The 20,190-nt window shown below is 40.7% G+C and overlaps 1 protein-coding gene across 1 annotated transcript in view; it reads right to left on the reverse strand.

The window, feature by feature from the left end:
* Positions 1–10,257: 10,257 nt before the first annotated feature.
* The window catches only part of adarb1b (adenosine deaminase RNA specific B1b), a 127,691-nt gene continuing 117,758 nt past the window's right edge, over positions 10,258–20,190 (reverse strand). The window contains exons 9-12 of the mRNA XM_083921667.1: positions 19,644–19,812; positions 14,571–14,752; positions 11,675–11,853; positions 10,258–11,204 (exon numbers count right to left, since the gene is read on the reverse strand). Coding sequence (XP_083777793.1) covers positions 11,028–11,204; positions 11,675–11,853; positions 14,571–14,752; positions 19,644–19,812 — 707 coding nt within the window. The 3' untranslated portion in view covers positions 10,258–11,027. The remainder of the gene's footprint in view (positions 11,205–11,674; positions 11,854–14,570; positions 14,753–19,643; positions 19,813–20,190) is intronic.

The raw sequence follows: 20,190 nt of genomic DNA on the forward strand, positions 1-20,190 counted from the left end.
AAACTCTAGCTTTCATGGCACCTCTGTAATCAGGTCAGTCAGCGCAGCACATGGGGATCAGCATATCATTTTGTAATCTTCCTACAGATGTGTTTACTTCTAATGAGACATGTTTCATCTTCTTCCCGTTTGGATTGTGCCATGAATAACAGAAATCATATTTAGCGATTTAAAAGATCATTTAGCAAGTCAAGAAAGTTGCAGGTTGTCGTAAAACTGTTGAAGTATAACCCCAAAGCAATTTCAGTCAAAAGCAACTGGACTTGGTTATTTGTCTAGGAAGACGTTTCACCTCTCATCCAAGAGGCTTCATCAGTTCATGTACGCATCTGACCAGGCTGGGACTTCATCAGTTCATGTACGCATCTGACCAGGCTGGGACTTCATCAGTTCATGTTGGCATCTGAGCAGAATGGGACTGGACCAACTAACTGGTGTGGAGATCCAGGGATTTAACCTCTCACAAGGTCGCTGATGTCACTGGAACCCTTTGTGCTCCGAGTGAGAATGAGAACATTCACAGGCTTGTTGAAGTATAAAACTGTGGAAATACATCATTGGAAAGACTGCACGCCCAAGAGTCAGGTACGTAAGTGACGTCTCGCTGAAGCTACAGTACCTGTGCGTACACGAGCACACGGGTATTGCTCGTTCGAAAAGACAGGAGTTGCTGGATAAAACACATCAGGCAAGATAACTTGAGATTTGTGCGTGGAACATAGCTAAGTTAGACTTAGACTTCTCTTAGACACCAGCTAGCTAGTAAACCGAGCAAGTAAGGTGCCGTACGGTATATCGTGCGACACAAGAGACAAGTTCATTGAGCAGATCACACAAAACTCAGTGGTATTATGTAGTGATGTCCTAAAGAAGCTTCATGAAGCATTGTCTGCTGTTTTTTAACACATACGCTCTTTAATAATGTGTACTTTACATTCCTCATATTGTTTCCAAAGGATCCGTCAGACTTTATGGTTGATTTCACTAGATGGAGCTCTCTGTTCACCAAAGGGTTGAAAACACACTGAATTACCATTCATTGAGCCTTTTTCTTTAAACCAAGAGCGCCCCCCTGTGTAGCTTCATTCTGACATTACTAGTATTATGACAACAATGAAATATTTGACAAACTATGTGGCTTAACATGCAACATAATACGGTAAGAATGGACAATGAAAACTTATATCACACCAGCTAAATTGAATAAGTATAATAGTAATATTCCTGATCTATCCGTACAAAATGTATAAAGGAAAAGTGGAAGCTATTCCACTGTGCATGGGCATGCAGTGAGGTCAAAGGCAATAGAAAAGATCGTCTCCAAAGATCCTGTGATAAGTTTTCTTCTTTTAGGACTTTACTCCAAAAATCACAAGTACACCAAGGGTGACCACATAATGATAGATGTGTGTCTTTTACAATGAAAAAAAAAATCAATTGCATTGTTTTGGAAGAAATCCACTAGACCGAGCGTCACATACTGGGTCAGGCAAATGTTAATAACTTTTCCTTTAGAGAAAATAAAATATATACAAAGAGGGAAGCAAGAACTTTGTGAGAAGGTTTGGGGACCATTTGATTTGTTTGTAAAAGGTGTGGAGCGAGTGGACGAGGAGGAGGTTTGAGTCAATGTAAAGCTCTAAGTGAGGCCAATGAGAGTATAGATGCTGAGGTTACCTCTGAATGAGACGGATTCGACAATAATTGGTTGTACTATGATTTCTTGTTGGGTGGCAAGGTGGAAAGGTGGTGTGGTGGTTAGCACTGTCGCCTCACAGCAACAGGGTTCTGGCTGGGGCCCTTCTGTGTGGAGTTTGCATGTTCTCCCTGTGTCTGCGTGGGTTTTCTCCAGGTTCCTCCTACAGTCCAAAGACATGCACGTATTAGGTTAATTGATGACTCTAAATTGCCTGTAGGTGTGAATGGTTGTCTGTCTCTGTTTGTCTCTATGTGCCCTGTAATAGACTGGCGTCCTGTCCAGGGTGTACCCCATCTCACGCCCGAAGTAAGCTGGGAACGGCTCCAGCCCACCCGATAGGGACAAGTTGTTGAAGATGAATTAATATGTTTTGTTGTTTGTTAATATCTGAGAGGTTTATTTTATTTGAATTATATTTTTCCTGTTTTTTTTTTTTATTATTACTCATTTTATTATTATATTTTCATTTGTATCTTGTACGTATTTTATTTCTTCTTTTGGTCCTTTGACCTTGAGTCGTTTGTTTGAAATTTTGTGTGTCCCTGTGTCTCGGTGTAGTCTGGAACACTGCAGTGAGTTTGTAATAGTACACTGTACACGTGTGTTTGGGGTAAAACGTCAATAAACATATCGTTCCTTTACATGCACCATTATCTTTTATTGCTAAACTCTCCCTGCTCACTATCAAACATATTTCTTTCCAAAATGGGCTCCCATGGGGTACATTGGAAGGGGAGGGACGTCGCCTCTCTATTACTGCTTAATTCTTTAGTATAGATCAGTTTATATTCTGAAACATGATGCCCCTCTATGGACACATGGATTTGATTTTCCCCTTGATAAGCCCATTTCTACCCAGAGACTCTCCTCACTTGTCTCTTTGCCTTGGAGTCCGTGACAATAGCTTTGATGCCATCAGTGTATAAAAGACTCAGAGACACAAGGTCGCAGAGATACTCTCACAGGAAGCCGGAGCCGGCCGAGGCGGTAGTGGTGGTGAGCGGTCTTGCCATGTGATTCGCCACATACATCAACGCCGTTGAGCAGAAAATTGAAATGGAAATGTGGGCCTTGAAAGAGTGTGGCTCCCATTTACCCCTGGACCAGAGCTAATGATTTGTCATTTCTCTCAGGGGCACAAGCTGCTGCCCTCTCTCTCACACTGTGCACACGGCACCAGAGAGCTGGGCAGCCTCGCCATCCTCTACTGTACTTTATGTTCTTACATGTATGCATATTACATATCACCGGTGCGCATGCTTTTTGTTAAACTCTAGCATTTTGTTAACAGCGAAGCTCGAATATGGCTTCGAATTATAGAAACCTGGCTGAGGCTTCTAGTAAAATGTGAGAAGACTTTATTGTAATATGGCCATTAAAACGTGTTAGTGCATGATAGATCAGCCACAAAACTGCACAACTGACTGCATTCATCGATTGCTTCAGTCCGGGGTCCAATGATAGAAGTCTTTTTACTGTTAGCGTTACTGGTGCACAGCAATTTGTATGATATATTAGAAAATATGACGTTCTATTGAATGTGTCCTTTAACGTGACCAGACACCGGCCCCCCCGATTAAAGGCTTGTGTTTTGGGTCCCATCCATCACACCCACCCTCCCCTTACGTGGATTCTGACGTTCTTGTGCTACATCCCCTGATTTCTTTTGCTCCAAACGTAATTTCTACAGTAATAAATACATGGATTACATACAAATTACAGTACATTTTCGTAGGTATATGTAGGAACAGTGAATGAGCACAGCCACCACATTTATTAAATTTACTTTTGGGGAAATAAATTATATATTATATAATCAAATAATTATATTATTATATATACACATTAAATAAATCATATGGGAACCCAACCTGTCATACCTGCAAAGAGATAAGAGCAAAAGCGCCTCTAAAACAGCTGCAAATTAGAGAGAGAATAATAACTAAAAGGCCAAATTCTAGCCTTGTATTAGGGCCACTGTTTGAGGATATCATACTCTGAGGTTTTGAGAATAAAGTCATAATAGAATAGGTTGTCATATTGTTGTTTTAATTGTCATTTAAATCGTCAGCTGTTTTCCTTTACATAAGGAGATTTCCATCATAAATTGGTTCAAAAATATCCACCCTTCTGGGGGAGGACCCCCGCCCGTGCTAAAAATGTGAAAGGAAATCTGCGCTCTGATAAAGTGCACTGTTACAATCCAATAAAATACCCGACAGCAACTTTACCCGAGGCACATATGATGTGTGTGGCTGCAGGCTGTTGTAAACGAGATCTGGTGTAAGATGTAGTACTCGTGTCCTGATCGATGTGATAAAATGAATGTTTATGGAAACAGCAGCATGGCTGTTAAGACTCAGCAGAGGGGTGTTGAATTATTGAAGAGTGAGAGGGTTACGAACGTGTTTTGGTCCGGGCTGTTTTCGACTGTTATGACCGTTTGAATCTGCTTCTTCATGAGCTTTCATCGTGTCAATGGGGTGTGAGGACGGGGGCTTGGTGTCTAAAGCAAAGCCCGATGTGTGATTTATTATTGATCGGATAGCATCTGCTGGGAAACTGAACACACACAAACACACTAGCACCTCACTTTGGAAAAATATTATCTATTGACTGCATGCTTTCCATGATTACTACTGTCCCCTTTCACGCTCCAGACTTTCTTAATCCTAATTTAACGACTGAATTTGAGGATTGCTGGAAGGTGTCTCTCAGATTAACAGACAATTGAAAATCTGAAAGTGTTGGTAGAGAGGTGAAGACGGAACGGACACTGGCAAAAAGACAGGAGGCGAAGCTGAAGAAGATCTTCGATGGGAGTGATGACGATGGACAGGATTAGAAATGAGGATATTAGAGGGACGGCTTGAGCTGGACCGAGATAAAGTGAGAGAGGCATTTGATGATGATTACATCTAATTTTTACGCCATAAAGTGTAATTCCGGCGCAAAATCATCCTGTGGTCATTTCCGGCATTTACATACATCAAATAAGCAATTTTATTTAAATGTAACAACTGTTAAAATTACGGGAAAGTCGCTAACACTGATTAGCTCGGGGCAGTACGGTGAAGGCATTAACACAGCTTTTTTAACCACTAATACTGCTGAAAATAACAGCAAACCTCTGCAGCAGCATGAGAAGAGTCCCTACACAGAAAAGAACGCATAAATGGGCTCCTTCCTTTTGGATTGACATTGGTAATCCACTTGAATGGACTTTACTATGAGAGGAGTTGGTACCGGGGCCAGTTGTCTTTAAAACACTCTTTTAATAAACTCTGGGTTCACTTCGTTGTTGCTACTTTGTTTTATGTGTAAAGACTTTTCTCCTGCTGCTGAAGAGGTTTGCTGTTATTTTGAGCAAAGTTAGTGGTTAAAAAAGACGTTTTAATTCCAGATTTCTCTGTCAGTTTATACACGCAAAGAAAACTGTCTCGATGGCTTATTTGATGTATGTAAGTGCCGAAAAAGACCATGGGATGATTTTGCACCGGAATTTCACTTTAACCCAACATATAAAAAGTTCTACAAACACACACACGCACAGAAAACCTGGTAACCTGACTTCAGTCCCTGTGTGAGTTTCCGATTAAACCAGCAGTAAAATGCATGAGACACTTCTGTCTGACTAATCCAGCCTTACGTTGAGTCTGATGGACAAAAAAACACTTGCAAATTTGTGTCTGCTCAAATCTTTCTCCCAGCAGGCAAAATTAACTCCTCTACTGAACATGGAGCGCAACACCGACAAGAAATATATTCGTAATATATACTACAAACTATTTTATGATAATCACTGGTGTAACTAATTAATAAACAAACAAACGCTTTACTCAAAAAATGCAAGATCCTCAAGTCCTCGTAAAGGTGATGACAGTATGCCGAGGTGCATTTAAATAATGATGCAGGCAGTTTCTGTATGGACTTACCTGCACCAGTAGAGATCTTCAGTAACAGACCCACAGGTTTAGGGACGTGCACAATTACTGCTGTATTGAAGTGTTGTTGCCTTTCTTACCTTTACAACCCACACTGGCCGAATGGATGATAATAAGGTGTAACTCTTCTAGGTTTACCCTGTTCTGTGGATACGCATAGAGACATCCAGTGGTGGAGAGTCAATTCCTTTACTTCAATACAATTTCTACCCCGCTACATTTTTAGAGGGGAATTAACAACACGTCAAACAATTAAAGATTAAACCAGTGACTCCCAGCATTTTTGGATTAAGACACCCTCAAAGTGTAACTCCAGCGCATTTGCATTCCATGGTCTTTTTCGGCTTGAACATACATCGAATAAGCCATCGAGACAGTTTTTTCTGTTGATCATGATTGATGATTGTTCTATTAACAGAGAAATCCCAGAGAGATGCTAAAAGCCAGACATGGTTAACACGGAGTAGCTCAGGGCGGAGCACTGAACCATCCAAAACGTCTTTTTTAGCCACTAATACTGCTCCAAATAACAGCAAACCTCTGCAGTAGCATGAGAAGAGTCCCTTCACATAAAGCACAGCACCAACAACGTAGTTAGAGAACCTGGAGTTTATTAAAAGAGACTTTTACAATGCTACAAGCCCTAGCAGAAGGCTCTGTTCATATTTACAGGCAGCCCAAACGAGTCGATTACCGAGGGCACTGGAGTTCAGTTCAAGACGGAAAGCACTGAACTGAACTCCAGTGCATTCGCTCATCAACTTATTTGATGTATATTCATGTCTGAAAAGACCATGGGATGCAAATACTCCGGAATTACACTTTAAGACAAAAACAGTACTCTAGTTGTCACTTTTTAGATGTCTGTAAATTGTTTGCAGTTACAAGGCTACTGACTCACACTGCAGCTTCCCTCTGGTGACACCAAATTAGGAAAACATTCTGTCACTTTACTTTTCTGATATTTCAGATTTGCTCATGTATTTTTCAAATGTTTTGTGTTTTTATCCCGGCTATATTGCAAATGAGGTTGCTCCCCAGTATATTCCCGAGTTTAAATAAAGGTTATAAATAATTAAATAAATAAATAAACTTGAGTAAAGGATCTATATTTCCCACCACTTAGGACATTTGCTTACAACACTGTCATCATTCTAATCACAGCAACATCAATCTGAGGCGAGACACACACACACACACACACACACACACACACGCACACGCACACGCGCACACGCACACACACGCACACACACACACACATACAGAGTGATAAGAAAGAATCCCAACCATGTACAAAAGTAAACTAAGAACTCTTTTATTTTTTTGTTCATTTTATATATCTATCTTTAGCTGTTTTTTTTTCTTCTACTTGAGTCCTTTAAAATGTTGTCATCATGCTAGGTGCAGCTTCAGTGTTGGTAGTACATGCAAGGTTGTAGGTTTGTTTGTTTGTTTGTGGAGTTTTTCACACATCGGACAACTGAAGAGAGGGAGTACGGGGGAGCGGTGGCTCTGAAACCCAGAGAGGACGAACACCAGCCGCTCTGGAGCCACCGCCCGACAGAAAAGAAGAAATCCACTACAGACGACCATCATCGGGGATTCACAAAGGGTAAAGCAGAAGCAGTTCAGTTCTTGCTTTGATAGTTGCCATCCAATCCATAAACGGGGACGGTTTTTTATCATGACATCATCAGTTGACATCATTAGTGCAGTCAAAAGAAAAAAAAACTCTAGAAGCAGGCAGTCTTTAGGGGGGAAATATACAAAATAAATAAAGAATGAAAAACAACCTCAGACAGCTTTGCAGAGAGAGAAGAGAACAAAGAGTGGAGGGGCAGAGGGGGAGGGAGACTTCAGACTCCTGTTGGTGACAGGTGACATTAAAGGAGACATCAGGAGTATTGCTTGTGACTTTGGTCTGGGTCTATTTTTCACGGGGGGGGGGGGGGGGGGGGGGGGGATCTCACATTTTTCTGTGATCCAAATTTCAAGGTTTCTACCTTCAAGTAAACTCTGCTAGATTACCCTTTCCTGCTTCTCTATACTGAAATAGAAGTATATAAAAAAAGGGTACATATTTGACATCACACGTGCCAGCTTGTGGATGCCACTTTTAGCTGAAGCACCATACAGTGCATATATTTTTTTTAAACATCGGTGGCTACAATGGGGGTGAAGCCTGTTAACCTCGGCAGTGTTAGTGCCACGCTTTACGGTGCCCAGTGAGTCACAGAGAACCACGTATACTCGGGGAACATCAACATCTTCACAAACCCAGCAACAGGGAATGAGTCCAAACTGTTTTTCGGGATGGGATGAACTGATTGTAAAGGGAACAGAATTAGTCATTTTTGTTGTTCCTTATATACAGAGAACTACTATACCGCAGCAGTGATGATCGCAGGTCACACTACGCACGTGGCCACTGACAGCTACAGGTGCACTAAGGAAGCCTGACATTTGAATTTCCCCCGTCTTAAACGGAACTGTAGAAGTTAAAAGCACATTATTCAGTGGATATACAAAAAAGCAAACAGTAAAAGGTTGATTCAAAAATCAAAAGGAAACTACCGGGGCAGAAACACACATGGACATCATCTTTGGTGAAGATTCCACAGAGTATGCTTAAAGACGTCTGAGCACACACGTACTGTAGATTGCACACATACGTTTCCTACAGCTGGGAGAAGGAATTGACTGCAGTTACTTGGAAATATGTCCTCACTTACAAACTGGAAACACAAGGACATTTACGCACTGAGGGTATAAAGGCACCCGCTTTGAATGTTATCAGTCGACCAATTGGGCGTTATCATGTTGACACCACTGTCGATTTGAGATGGTACTCTACCTCCTAGTTGGCAGATGTTTACTGGTAAACTGGAACACACACGTTGTAATCTGAAGTTGATACTCAGATGCGATGATACTTTAAAGTCTGCATCTCTCTGTCGTAAAGGGTTATGTGCTTGGAGATTTTTGACATCCAAAAAACGAAGAATGTCAAACCTCTTGAGAGAACTTTAACGCAGACGAAAGTTTGGAGTTGGGGTCTTAACATGATTGATACGTGAGGTCGAATTAATTTTTTAATAGGCAACTATTTCGGATGGAAAATATGGACTCTGTGTGCAATGGCCTCAAGAAGGTTGACTTTCTTTCGCAATGTTCTCACATAAGGTTCTTAATGAACGTCACACAGCAGTTTAACCCGAATTATGATCTTTTCCTAAACCTAACCAAGTAGTTTTCTTGGCAAAAAAAGTAACCAAACATTGTTGTTTGAATTCATTCAAAAGTGACGCCAAGGTGTCCTGATCAAACTAAAGCAGAAATGAACTGTCTGCATTGGCAAGTACGCAAGGGTCTGCGTTTGTCTTGACATTGCACATCCACTACTCCGCAAATTGTAGCATCACAATCTACTGTGCATGCATGAAACTCCTCCTCCGGGCGAATAGTAGGGACTTTAAGCAGTGACGGTTGAAGGCACTTCAACCAGCGTTCCAGAAACATTCAAACAGATCGGCGCTGTAGTCGGTACGGCAAACAGATTGTTTTCTAGTAGTACAGTTGGCCTACAACGTCAAAAACCCGCTGTAATGTTCGGCGCCATCCCTTCAACCATCGATGCTTCGTCCCTAGTATAAAGAGAAGTACGTCTTGTCCACAGCTGTCCATGTTCACTTCCGTTTGGAGTATAACTGAGCCATAACGGAAACTGTTACCATGTGAATAGATAACAACGGTCTTCTGAACCTACTAGCGGGTGTAGCAGGTTCCTTCTAACCCAGATCTATGAGGCTGATAACCACCGATGACCATTTGATAGAGTGAGAACATTCAAAGCGGGCGGTAAGATCAGATCAGGTCTTCTTGAACTCCTGACTTGTTTCTGTAGATGTAGAAGAGAAGACGACGAGAATGACATCACACTGTGACACACATTTGGTTCTAACTGACAGGTGGAGTTTTTAGCGGATATTAGCACACAACTTGTGAGTCTGTTTATGTTACTTCACTGTTCCTCAAAGAGAATTACAACATGATTTTGCATTTCAGACCGTCACTACAGACTGGCATAATATGTAGTGAATGGAACTTCACAGACTGTATGTGGCACGACAGCACATAGACGATGCCTTCTATTATTAGTTCAATTGGCAGCTATCATGGATCCAAGCCACAAGGTGACATAGTTACAAGATCTGAGAGGTCTGTTTTCATCGCAGCATTATCCCCAGTCCTCAAATATCCAATCTTCAGAAAGACAAACAAACAAAATAAAGTGTCCCTGACCCTCCCACCTAAAACAAACAATCACAAGAAATCTAGAAAATAGAGACAAAGATTCAAAGCTGCCTGTGGAGGAAGATGCTGGCATTCATTCAAAATCATTCAGTGACGGGTGCACGGGGGCTCTCCACCACCTGTTTCTGCTCCCAGTTCATGTCCCATGCAAAGCCATGGCTTAGATCGAGGAAAAATACAACGTGCAGCACCTCCCAAAGCTTATCCCAAGACCCAGGCGAGGGAAGGAGTCTCTCAACATGACCCCGCCCCCCAACTGTTCAAGTATGAGATGAGAGTGACAAAAAATAACTTACAGAACATATGCACAAATTTATGAACAAGACATGAAAAAAAAACAACAAAAGTGTACTAAACTGCTGTGACGCCTGGCCTGCATATTAGTATCCTGCCAGTGAATCAAACAGGGCCACAGTATTTTGGAACATTGTCATCTTTAATACAGGGTCTAAGAACATGTAGTCTCATCTAAGGAATGTACCAAATAACACACATATACTTATTTTATGTTCTCTTTCTTTTCAGCACTAGATTTACATCCTGAAGATTTATGCATCTTTAAATTAAAGTTTGTCATAGTCATTCATTTTAGCAATCAGATTTTTTTCCAGGTCCATAAACATTGTTTTTTTCTTTTTTTCCTTTTACAAATATCATGTGTTTCTAAGCTACAATTCACCCTAAACTGGCTACACTGGTCGATCCAGAAAATAGACAAAACTTCTACATCTACCGCATAAAAACATGAATTCCAGTTTTAAAAACAGAAAACGAGTAGATGAAAAACACCATCCGTTAAAATCAAAATTAAAAAAGGACAAAAATCAATATTATGAGAGAAAAGACAAGGTGAGGTCCTCTGAGGAATGAGAATGATGAGCTATGGATGGTTTGTGAAACTACGCACGTTTATTTCCACAAGTACAAAGTGCACGTGCGTGGCGACACATGGGACGGAGGTAAGTGTCTCTGTGGGCTGGTTGTTAATAGGGGGCTCTCTTGCATTCAGGCCTGGGTCAGGGGAGAAGGAGTGGGGGGTTAAGGAATCCCTTAGTCCCTTGACTCTCTCAGGAGCAGAGGGTGAACTGGTCTTGCTCAATGGGCTTTTTGACCCAGGCTCCCAGGCCGGCCTTGTGGAAGGCCTTGATGAGTGCCTGCTTGGCAGAGTGGTACTCTGTGGCTGCCTGCTTGGCTTCATGGTAGGAGCTCGGCCTGAGCACCTTGACCCACAAGATGGATGACAGCTGAAAGGGAGAGAGGAAGAGAGGAAGAGAGGTTAAGGTTGTCTCCCTTTCTGTATCTGTGTTTAAGAAGTTCAACACTAATGAAAAAATAAGAAATTCAATCAGCAGACTGCTTCTCCATCTCCATTTTTCCCATCCTGTCTGTCTGAATATACCTGTATACACCCTGTGTCTGAAACGTTGTGTTTTAGCGCCTGTCTCTTTAAGACCCCCTCTGTATAGTTGTGACAACACAACTGTACAGAAGTCCTGACGGCTCCTTTAAAGAGCTGTGTGCATTTCTCTGTAGACTCAGCATTTTATAATCAAAAAATACTTTTGACAATATGTGACCTTTAAATTGACATCCAACCTTATGACTGATTTAACAAAGCAACAAAGCAGTCCACTCTGGCCTTATGGCTGGTATCAAACAACTTTATAATATGGACTGAAGCGCTTAATGACATCCCTGAGCGCAGTGTATCTACCTTGGAGTGTAGGCGCACCCAGCGGTTGTAGAGGGCATGCTTGCAGAGACGTGAAGCGCGACCCATGTCGTCCTTGCCTGTGGTTGCATTGATCACCTCCAGGGCCTGGTCACCCACTGTCCAGTTCACACTGAAGTTGGGTGCCTTGCCTGGCTGCCTGGCCTCTGCATTACTTATACCTGGAATCAGAAAGGAGGGTAAAAGTCTGAGTCACAAAACAGGACGAACATTTTGTTGCTGCCCAAAGAAAACCATCTAATGTATGTGGTTAAATCATTTTAAGTTTATCAAATAAGCTTAAGAATTCCTTAAAGTCTTGTGGAAATTCTGCCATTACATCAGGCTTTTCTTAGCTCGTGAACAGTTTTGGTGATTATCACAAGGCAGTGAGCATGATCTACTGAATTAAATGTTTTTCGGTTTCAGCTCTGTCCGCATTCTAAGAACCTTCTCCCAACGCTGTGTTAAGACCCTCAAAACATAGAATAGAATAGAATAGAATTACTTTAATGATCCCAGACTGGGGAATTATTTTGTAACAGCAGTAGTAGTGGGTCAGCAAATAAACACTTTGTACATAACATAAATAGAATCCAATATATACATAGTGTATATATACAGTGCACAGTGTGCTATAAACAATAAACAATAATTATAATTACAACAAAATATGCAAAATATACTATAACAATAATAATAATGATATATACAACAAAACAGTAGAGAGAGCAGAGTTCTCTGTCTTCAAGCTTTCCAGCAGAAAAGGTACCGTAAGACGATAATTATTCTCTTTCTCTGTCCTCCAAAACTTCTGTGGGACACCCACAGGAACTTAACCTCCTGCTACCCCACTGCATGGATGTATTCAACAATAGATGAGGTACCAAACCTGGCGACCCATTCCTTCAAATGAAATGACAGCAGCTCCCACAGCTCTAAAAGTTGCTTTTCTTATTTTTGTGCGACTGAGTGGAGACAAATTATCATCCACTCAGGGGAACTGAGGTCAGAGCCTGCTTTTCTCCAGCACACTACTGGGCATCAGCCTCCACTGTATCTGAAGCATAAATGGGAGATATATGGATGCCATAAATCCCGGTGTGTTATTCTGTGTGTGTGTGTGTGTGTGTGTGTGTGTGTGTGTGTGTTAAGCTCCTTGGTTCCATTTGGCAGCACTTGTGGCAGAAGATGATTTAAAGGGGATGAAATCCGCAGCGCTCTAACACCACAGCCCTTCACCGCTAAAAACTCTCTAAAGCGGAAAAGGTTAATAACCCCCTACTATTATCTCCTTTACCCGACATTTAGAGAGCAACCAGGGAGGAGGAGCAGTGGGAGCTGCATATAGCTCCAGGCCCTGTGATAAGATGCCCCTGGTCATCCCAGAGGATAAAAACAAAAATGACCAAAGCGTCACTTCACACACCACTTAACAGCTTGGCAACCGTAACTTGGTACTAGAGCCTGGATTTGAAGAGTTTGGAGGGTGGGGTTTTACGCCTTTATAGACCAAAAACACAAGAGAGAAAGAATAAGGAATGGATCCAACAGTGTGTTTACCAGCTCACTACCTACTCACACTAGTGACTGATAGGGGTGTAACGACAGAACAATCTGAATAAATATATATCGATTCAGTCTTCAAAGATCCAGTATCATTGATGCATATTGTCATCTTTAAGATACGCCTTTATTTAAAAAAAAAATCCACTTTTCTTATTTATTCTTTTTATTAAAAAGGAGTTTAATTCATTAAATGTCCAAAAAACGCATAAATAAAAGCGTCAAATCATAATTTTTGTTGTGTTGAATTGGCAAATGATATCCTCTCATTTGAATGAAGGCCCCTGTCTTGAATCGAATCAGACTTTGTGATATCATAAAAAATATTGTATTTTTGTCCAATAAATGTATAGAATATCGTATTGTGATAAAACTTGCAGCCCTTATAACTAGTTGTCATTTCAGTCCGCGAAATTGACGGTGGCTGTCTAGAAATGAAAAACCTGCTTTTGTTTACCTCTGTCTGAAATAAAAAAAAAAAAAAGAATTTTGATGGTAATTCTGCCACCTATTATGTTCCTTTAAACTGCATATGTTCAGTAAGAAAAGGAGAGCTTGATAGGCAAAGCAACAGCAACTAAAGGGGGCAAACAGTCAATTAAGCCCCGTAAGCAGCTTTTCTTGCCTTCTCTGTTGTCAATGTCTGCAACAAGTGTGTAGTATTTTATATAGTCTTGTTTTAGATGAACATGGGAGGAAAACAGTGGGGCCGAAAGTGAAATAAAAGGTCAGAAACTGTGTTAAAAAAACATGTTTTCTTCAAATTAGAGGAAAGAAAGGAGAAAATGACAGAGGGCTAAATGAGAGTGAAGAACCAAATGTGATACATGCAAAAATGTTTGAAAACCAACATTTCTTACAGGGAAATGTCACAGGCTACTGTTAACAAAGTCCTCTAAAAAACCAGAAGCTCAATGCTACATGTAAAAATGGAAACTCAGAAAAAAACCCCCAAAAAAACTGCATGAGCCCTGGTCTATTTGGCCTTTTTAAAAGGTCGAGCCAATGCTGAAAGTTTACACAAAATGATAAAGCTATTCAAATTCCACAGGAACAAGGTAAATGTCAGCTCTGATCAAACAGAGAAGAAAAGCAATAACTGTCACCCTGCTGTGGACTGACCAGTGAGGTGGATAAATGTGTTTACTGCTTAGGATTACTGCCTTACTATCTGATATTTAGACAGCTGGAGTTTGATGGGCAAAGACAACAAGAAGATCCCCTAGAAACATGATGACATGGCCATGCTATTATTTCAGCCTAAGGTCTTGTTAAGTTAACATTTCAGCTTTTTTTCCGCAGAGACCTATTCCGCATCAAAGCAGGCACTCACCACTGAGAAGAGGCCTGTTGAGAGTGAACTGCTGGGGCAGATCCTCGATATCTGCGATGCGCTGGTACATGGCCCTGGAGAGGTGGTCAGCATGGTAGAGGCTGCCAAGGATGATGCTGGAGAAGTAGATTGGCTCTGTGAAGTAGCTCATCAAAGAGCCCTGGATGCCCACCACATTCCACCTGAAGAGGGAAAACACACACACACACGCACACACGATAACAGAATCAGAATCAGAAATACTTTAATAATCCCAGGGGGAAATTGTTGTAACACTGATTATGTATAAGCAATGTGTTTACAAAAGTAAAATACACTTCCATTTGGAGGTCTAACTTTCTAAACACAGGTATTCAGAATAGATAAAATATCTGTGAGCTCAAACTTAATCTTTTCTACCAACATTTTCTCTGTTTTCATTTTAGTTGTTATACCCGGAGTCTGTGGTCCGTATGACAGACATGCAAAGAAGAAGTGTTGCTAAGCACTGAAAAGTTCAGAGACTGAATATACAAAGAAATACCCTATGGTTATGTGGTGTGGTGCACAAGCAAAAATATATTAGTACATAACCAGCCAATGCAATCCACCAAACACAAGAACCTGCAATCCTACAGTTGTGTACACTCTGGGGTATCCAATTTCATTTTCTACAAACTTCTGTGTATTTCTATGCTGTGTCATTAGCCATCTCTCCCTAGTCATTTTCCCATTGACATGCTCTGTGAAGCATCACCTGCCCCCCCTCCGAGAGAGAGAGAGAGAGAGAGAGAGAGAGAGAGAGAGAGAGAGAGAGAGAGAGAGAGAGAGAGGGGGGAAAGAAAATGAGAGAGAGAGCAGACGAGGGGAAGGGAGTAAAAGTTCTTTACCTTTCAGCACAAAGCCCATTTATTCCTCAAACATCTATGTTAAAAACATCTTACAAATACAATAGTTTGGAGCAAACAGTATAGAAGCAGTATGTGATGAAGTGGGCAGAGGGTCCTTTCTACAGTTCTGGATTCATCTATGCTCCCAGCACAGTGGCCAAGATTTTACCAGGTTGAGTGGTGTTTTTTTTCAGCGCAAATGTGATGGAAACAATCATTATAATGAGTATCTCGCAAAGTAAATCATAAAATAATGAGATTTCTCAAAAATAATGAATTACTATCTCATAATAATTAAATTAAATATAATTTTATTTTATTTATAGTGCCAAATCAGAACAAAAGTTATCTCAGGACACTTCACAGACTAGGTAAAGACCACACTCTATGACTTGTTTATGATAATAATAATGAGTTACTATCTTAACATAATGAAATAATATCACAAAACAGGCCGGTAATACACAGTCATTTTTGTGTTTTCCATGTAATTTTTTCATGTGTATGTCAAGCATTTATTAGTGAAGAAATCCATAAAAAAGTTGTGTGTTTTCCACATATTTGTTTTGTGGGTATTCCACATATTAAAGTAGAAGACATAGTCTAAGATCTCTGCTTTAAGTGTAAATAATTTGGAATTGCATTTGGTAATCGACTTGAAGGAATTTACTATGAGAGGAGCTGGTACCGGGGACAGTTGGTAAGTCTTTGAAACACTTTTTTAATAAACTCCGGGCTCGCTAACTACCTTGTTGGTGCTTCGTGTTATGTGCCTCCCCTCCCTTCACTGGCTTCCTGTAGGTGCTCGCATCTGTTTCAAGACACTAGCACTTGCTAATCATGCTACTGATCAGGCCCAGCTTACATTCAGGACATTGTTAAACCCCAGCCTGCCCACTCCACTCTGCATCGGTAAATCTACTTGCCGCTCCCTCACTGAGAGGAACACTGAGTCACTCGACTAAGTCACGACTGTCGTCCTGGCTCCAAAATTCATACATTCAGAAGGCAGAAAATCTACACATCTTCCGCCGCAGGCTAAAAAGGCATCTCTTTAGACTTCACTATGGCTAAGAAGATGATTTAAAAAAAGCACTTATATGTAGCAATAAAGATCGGCTCATATGAAGCTACTGCACTTAGTAATTAACTTTCTCTTCTGGTTTGTATCCTAATTGTTAAATGCACTTATTGGAAGTTGCTTTGGACAAAAGCGTCAGCTAAATGAAATGTAATGCTACTGCAGAGGTTTGGTGTTATTTTGAGCAGTATTAGTGGTTAAAAAAGACGCCTTAATGTCTTCACCGTACTGCCCCAAGCTAATCAGTGTTAGCCACGTCCGGCTGTTAGCGACTCTCCGGGATTTATGTAATAGTTGTTACACAAGTCTCAATGGCTTATTTGATGTATATAAGTGCCGAAAAAGACGATGGGGTGATTTTGTACGGGAATTACACTTTAAGGAGGTACAGTAAGTTGGGGTGATTGATGGGTTCCAAAACACAGGACTTAACCCAGGTTGCCGAGTTTATTTCCCGGACGTACCGACCCTAATCCTAACGTCTTGTGGTCCACACATTTCACAGAAATCATACGATATCATACGAAAATATTGATGAGAATACATTATTGAAAATAATGACAGTATCTCAAAATAATGACTTAGTATTATTTTGAGAAAGTTTTTCATTGTTTTGAGATACTAAGTCATTATTTTGAGAGTTTCACGATTCACAGGATCTTTTCTTCGCCACACTGGCTGAAATGGGCTGAAGGAGTAAATAGTGCATTTGTTAGGGACTATTCTCAGCTGCGGATTGACACATATTTAGTGTATTAGCATATATTTAAGGCAACCAGATGGTGTTTGTGGGATTGACTGATTGAAAAAATTATGATAACGATGACGATGATGATGATGACCATGTTCATGATAATGAAGAAACATGTTATACAGTGTAACAGCGTGGCTCATTTGTGTATTTTTAATCATTTTTGACAACAATAGAGCTCAATGGCACAGAAGAATACACTATACATTATGAGGCTTCAACTACTCTTGCAATACTATAAGTTAGTAGGATCAATTCATTCCTTTGTTGATATTAAGAAAAGCATTGACTAGCATTTGTCCTTAAAGGACCTATACAACTCATAGAAACAACACACTGACAGTGTGATGATGAGCTTTTGTCATCCCTTTCGCTACAGGCAGACTGAGAGTGTGTGAAATTACCAACATGGACCCAGAACAATGAGGAATATGCAAGCGTAAGACCCCAGGCTACTCAGAGATAACGTTGCCTCCGTATGCAATAGTCTGTGAGAGTGTGTGATATTGTGTTTGAAAATGAAATCTCAGAACTCGAAATAGCTGCGAGCAGTAAAGCACACATTAAGCACAGTCAAAATCGCTTCATAATATTGTGCAGTAACACACACATTTTTTTCTATCGCAACAGGGTTAGACAAATATACCTGAAATCACAGACGGACACACGGTATGTAAGAAGGAACACAAACACACGCACGTTTTCGGGCATGTTTTCCAAAGCATTCCATTTAATTCCCGTCAAACATCTCTGTATTTCTTTTCTGTCATTTTATTCGATATGTTATTTCATACACAAATACTGTATACCATCCATAGAAACACAAGAACAGGGTCAGGACAAGTCACAAGGCCCACGTAATCAGCTGTTAAAGTAATAAAGACAGAGAAATAACCCAGAAGAGCCTTTTTCCCTGTTGCTAATGAGCTTGTTCAAAAAGCACTAAGGCAGAGAGCTGCTTGTTCCCGCTGAAGCCGTGGGGCTGGGCATGTAATCAAAGGAAAATGAGAGGAGGGAAAACATTGTGTAAGGAGGGAACATTATGGACATGGTCAAAGTGTGCCAGTCAATTGTTGTATTAAACATCAGCCCCGCGGCTAGCCGTCACTCATATGGGGACAGAAGCAGGTCGGGAGCAGATTTCTCACCTGGTTAATGGCTGTGTCACGAGAGGGCAGAGAGTGAGACGCCTGATATACAGTAGTCTATTCCTCACAGTGGAAGAGATGCACTCAGAACACCATTCCCCTTATCTTAACTGTAAAAAGTGAATTTTCTGATGCTCCATATCAAATCGAAACTGATGTCAACTGTATAATATCTCATGTTTTCCCTTTTTTATCTAGTTAAGTTTGGCCAGAAATATAACACATGACTAAATGTATGGCTTCCAACCTATTTTGCCCTCTACTGACTTGGATCGCTCCACTTTGGACAGCCACATATAATCAGAATGCCTCGCACCGGCACTGACGAAAAGGGCAACAAGACTTCTAGCACAGTGCAAAACAGCATTCGCTCAGTCGACATCTCCCTCATCAAATACACTCCGAGCATTCAATCACTCTGTGCGTTCAGGCAAGGTGTTATGATCCCGGACGGAGGAGGAGGAAGAAGAGGAGGAGGAGGAGGAGAAAACAAGGCTCAGGAGAAGAGCTATGGAGAGGTTTTATCGTTCATCACAAGGGAGGCACAGTGTTGCCTTGAACATAGACAGAGACTAAAGACGCTATGATCTGCCTGCAAAAACGCCCCAGGGACAGGGGATCCATCATTTCAGCCGTCCCTGAAGAAAACGATAGACTTGAAATGACAAAGCGAGGATATAATGCATTACTACTATGAGTAACTAAAAAATAAGTGAGTAAATAAGAGTATCATGAAACTATATCAGTGAATATGTACGCATTTATATACTGTATATATATATATATGAATATGGTTTAAGTATAAAGTTACAACATAACAATGAAACAAATTTATTTGTAGTATATGAAGTAAGAAAACTAATATTTTTGACATTTTGGAAAATCTGCTTATTTGAATACTAGTACTACTTCACTTACTTTTGTGTGTTGTCACTTAAACAACGAAATATAAACATATATTAATTTTCTTTTGTACTAGTCAAATGACCACAACAAACAGTTAAATGTCCGTTCTACTGTCATTTTATTTATATTATACGGACAAGTGGCCTCAGTCCTCTCTTCTAACGCTCTGCAGTAAAGTTAATTAACATATTTTCATATATTTCCAAAGAATTCCTCTAATGTTTCTCGATGAAATAAGAAACAGGAAAGCTGCTAGTTAGAAGTGAACCTTAAATACAATTTAAATCACAAACGGTGACCAAGTTTGCGCCAACTTACCTTGCGATCTTATCACTGCAGGACATGGTGAGTAGCCTCTCCCCCTGCAGCACTCCATCCCAGGTCTGGATGGTGTTGCTGGACCTCACAGGGATGGTGCCCTCCCCCGACTCAATTTTGGTCCTTAATTGGCCCCGTGCTTTCCGGTTGGGATGTCTGTCTCCTTGGTCTGAGTGAAAGAACATGGTGAGAAAGAAAGAATTAAAACAAAGAGATACATATATTTAGTAAAAACTGTAGAATAAATTGCGGAGTAGTTGGACATTTAACATCCCTATTAATGGGCAAATAAATACAAAAATCTCCTCAACGTGAAAAAACCCCCAGAGATTCAAAGAAAGGACAGATGGAAAAATGGCTTCCACAATACATGACCTATTATTTGTTATTATGTTATCAATGTTTTCTGCTGTTTCACCAGCAGGCGCCATCTATTCATTGACTAATTGAATGTGGCTGTTTTCTATACAGTCTGCCATGTGCAACGGAAAACACTTTGACAAGAGTAAGAGGGAGGTTAATCAGACAGACAGTGTGGGTGGGCTGG

The sequence above is a fragment of the Echiichthys vipera genome (assembly GCF_963691815.1).
Source record: "Echiichthys vipera genome assembly, chromosome: 10".
In the NCBI taxonomy this organism is placed as follows: domain Eukaryota; kingdom Metazoa; phylum Chordata; class Actinopteri; order Perciformes; family Trachinidae; genus Echiichthys; species Echiichthys vipera.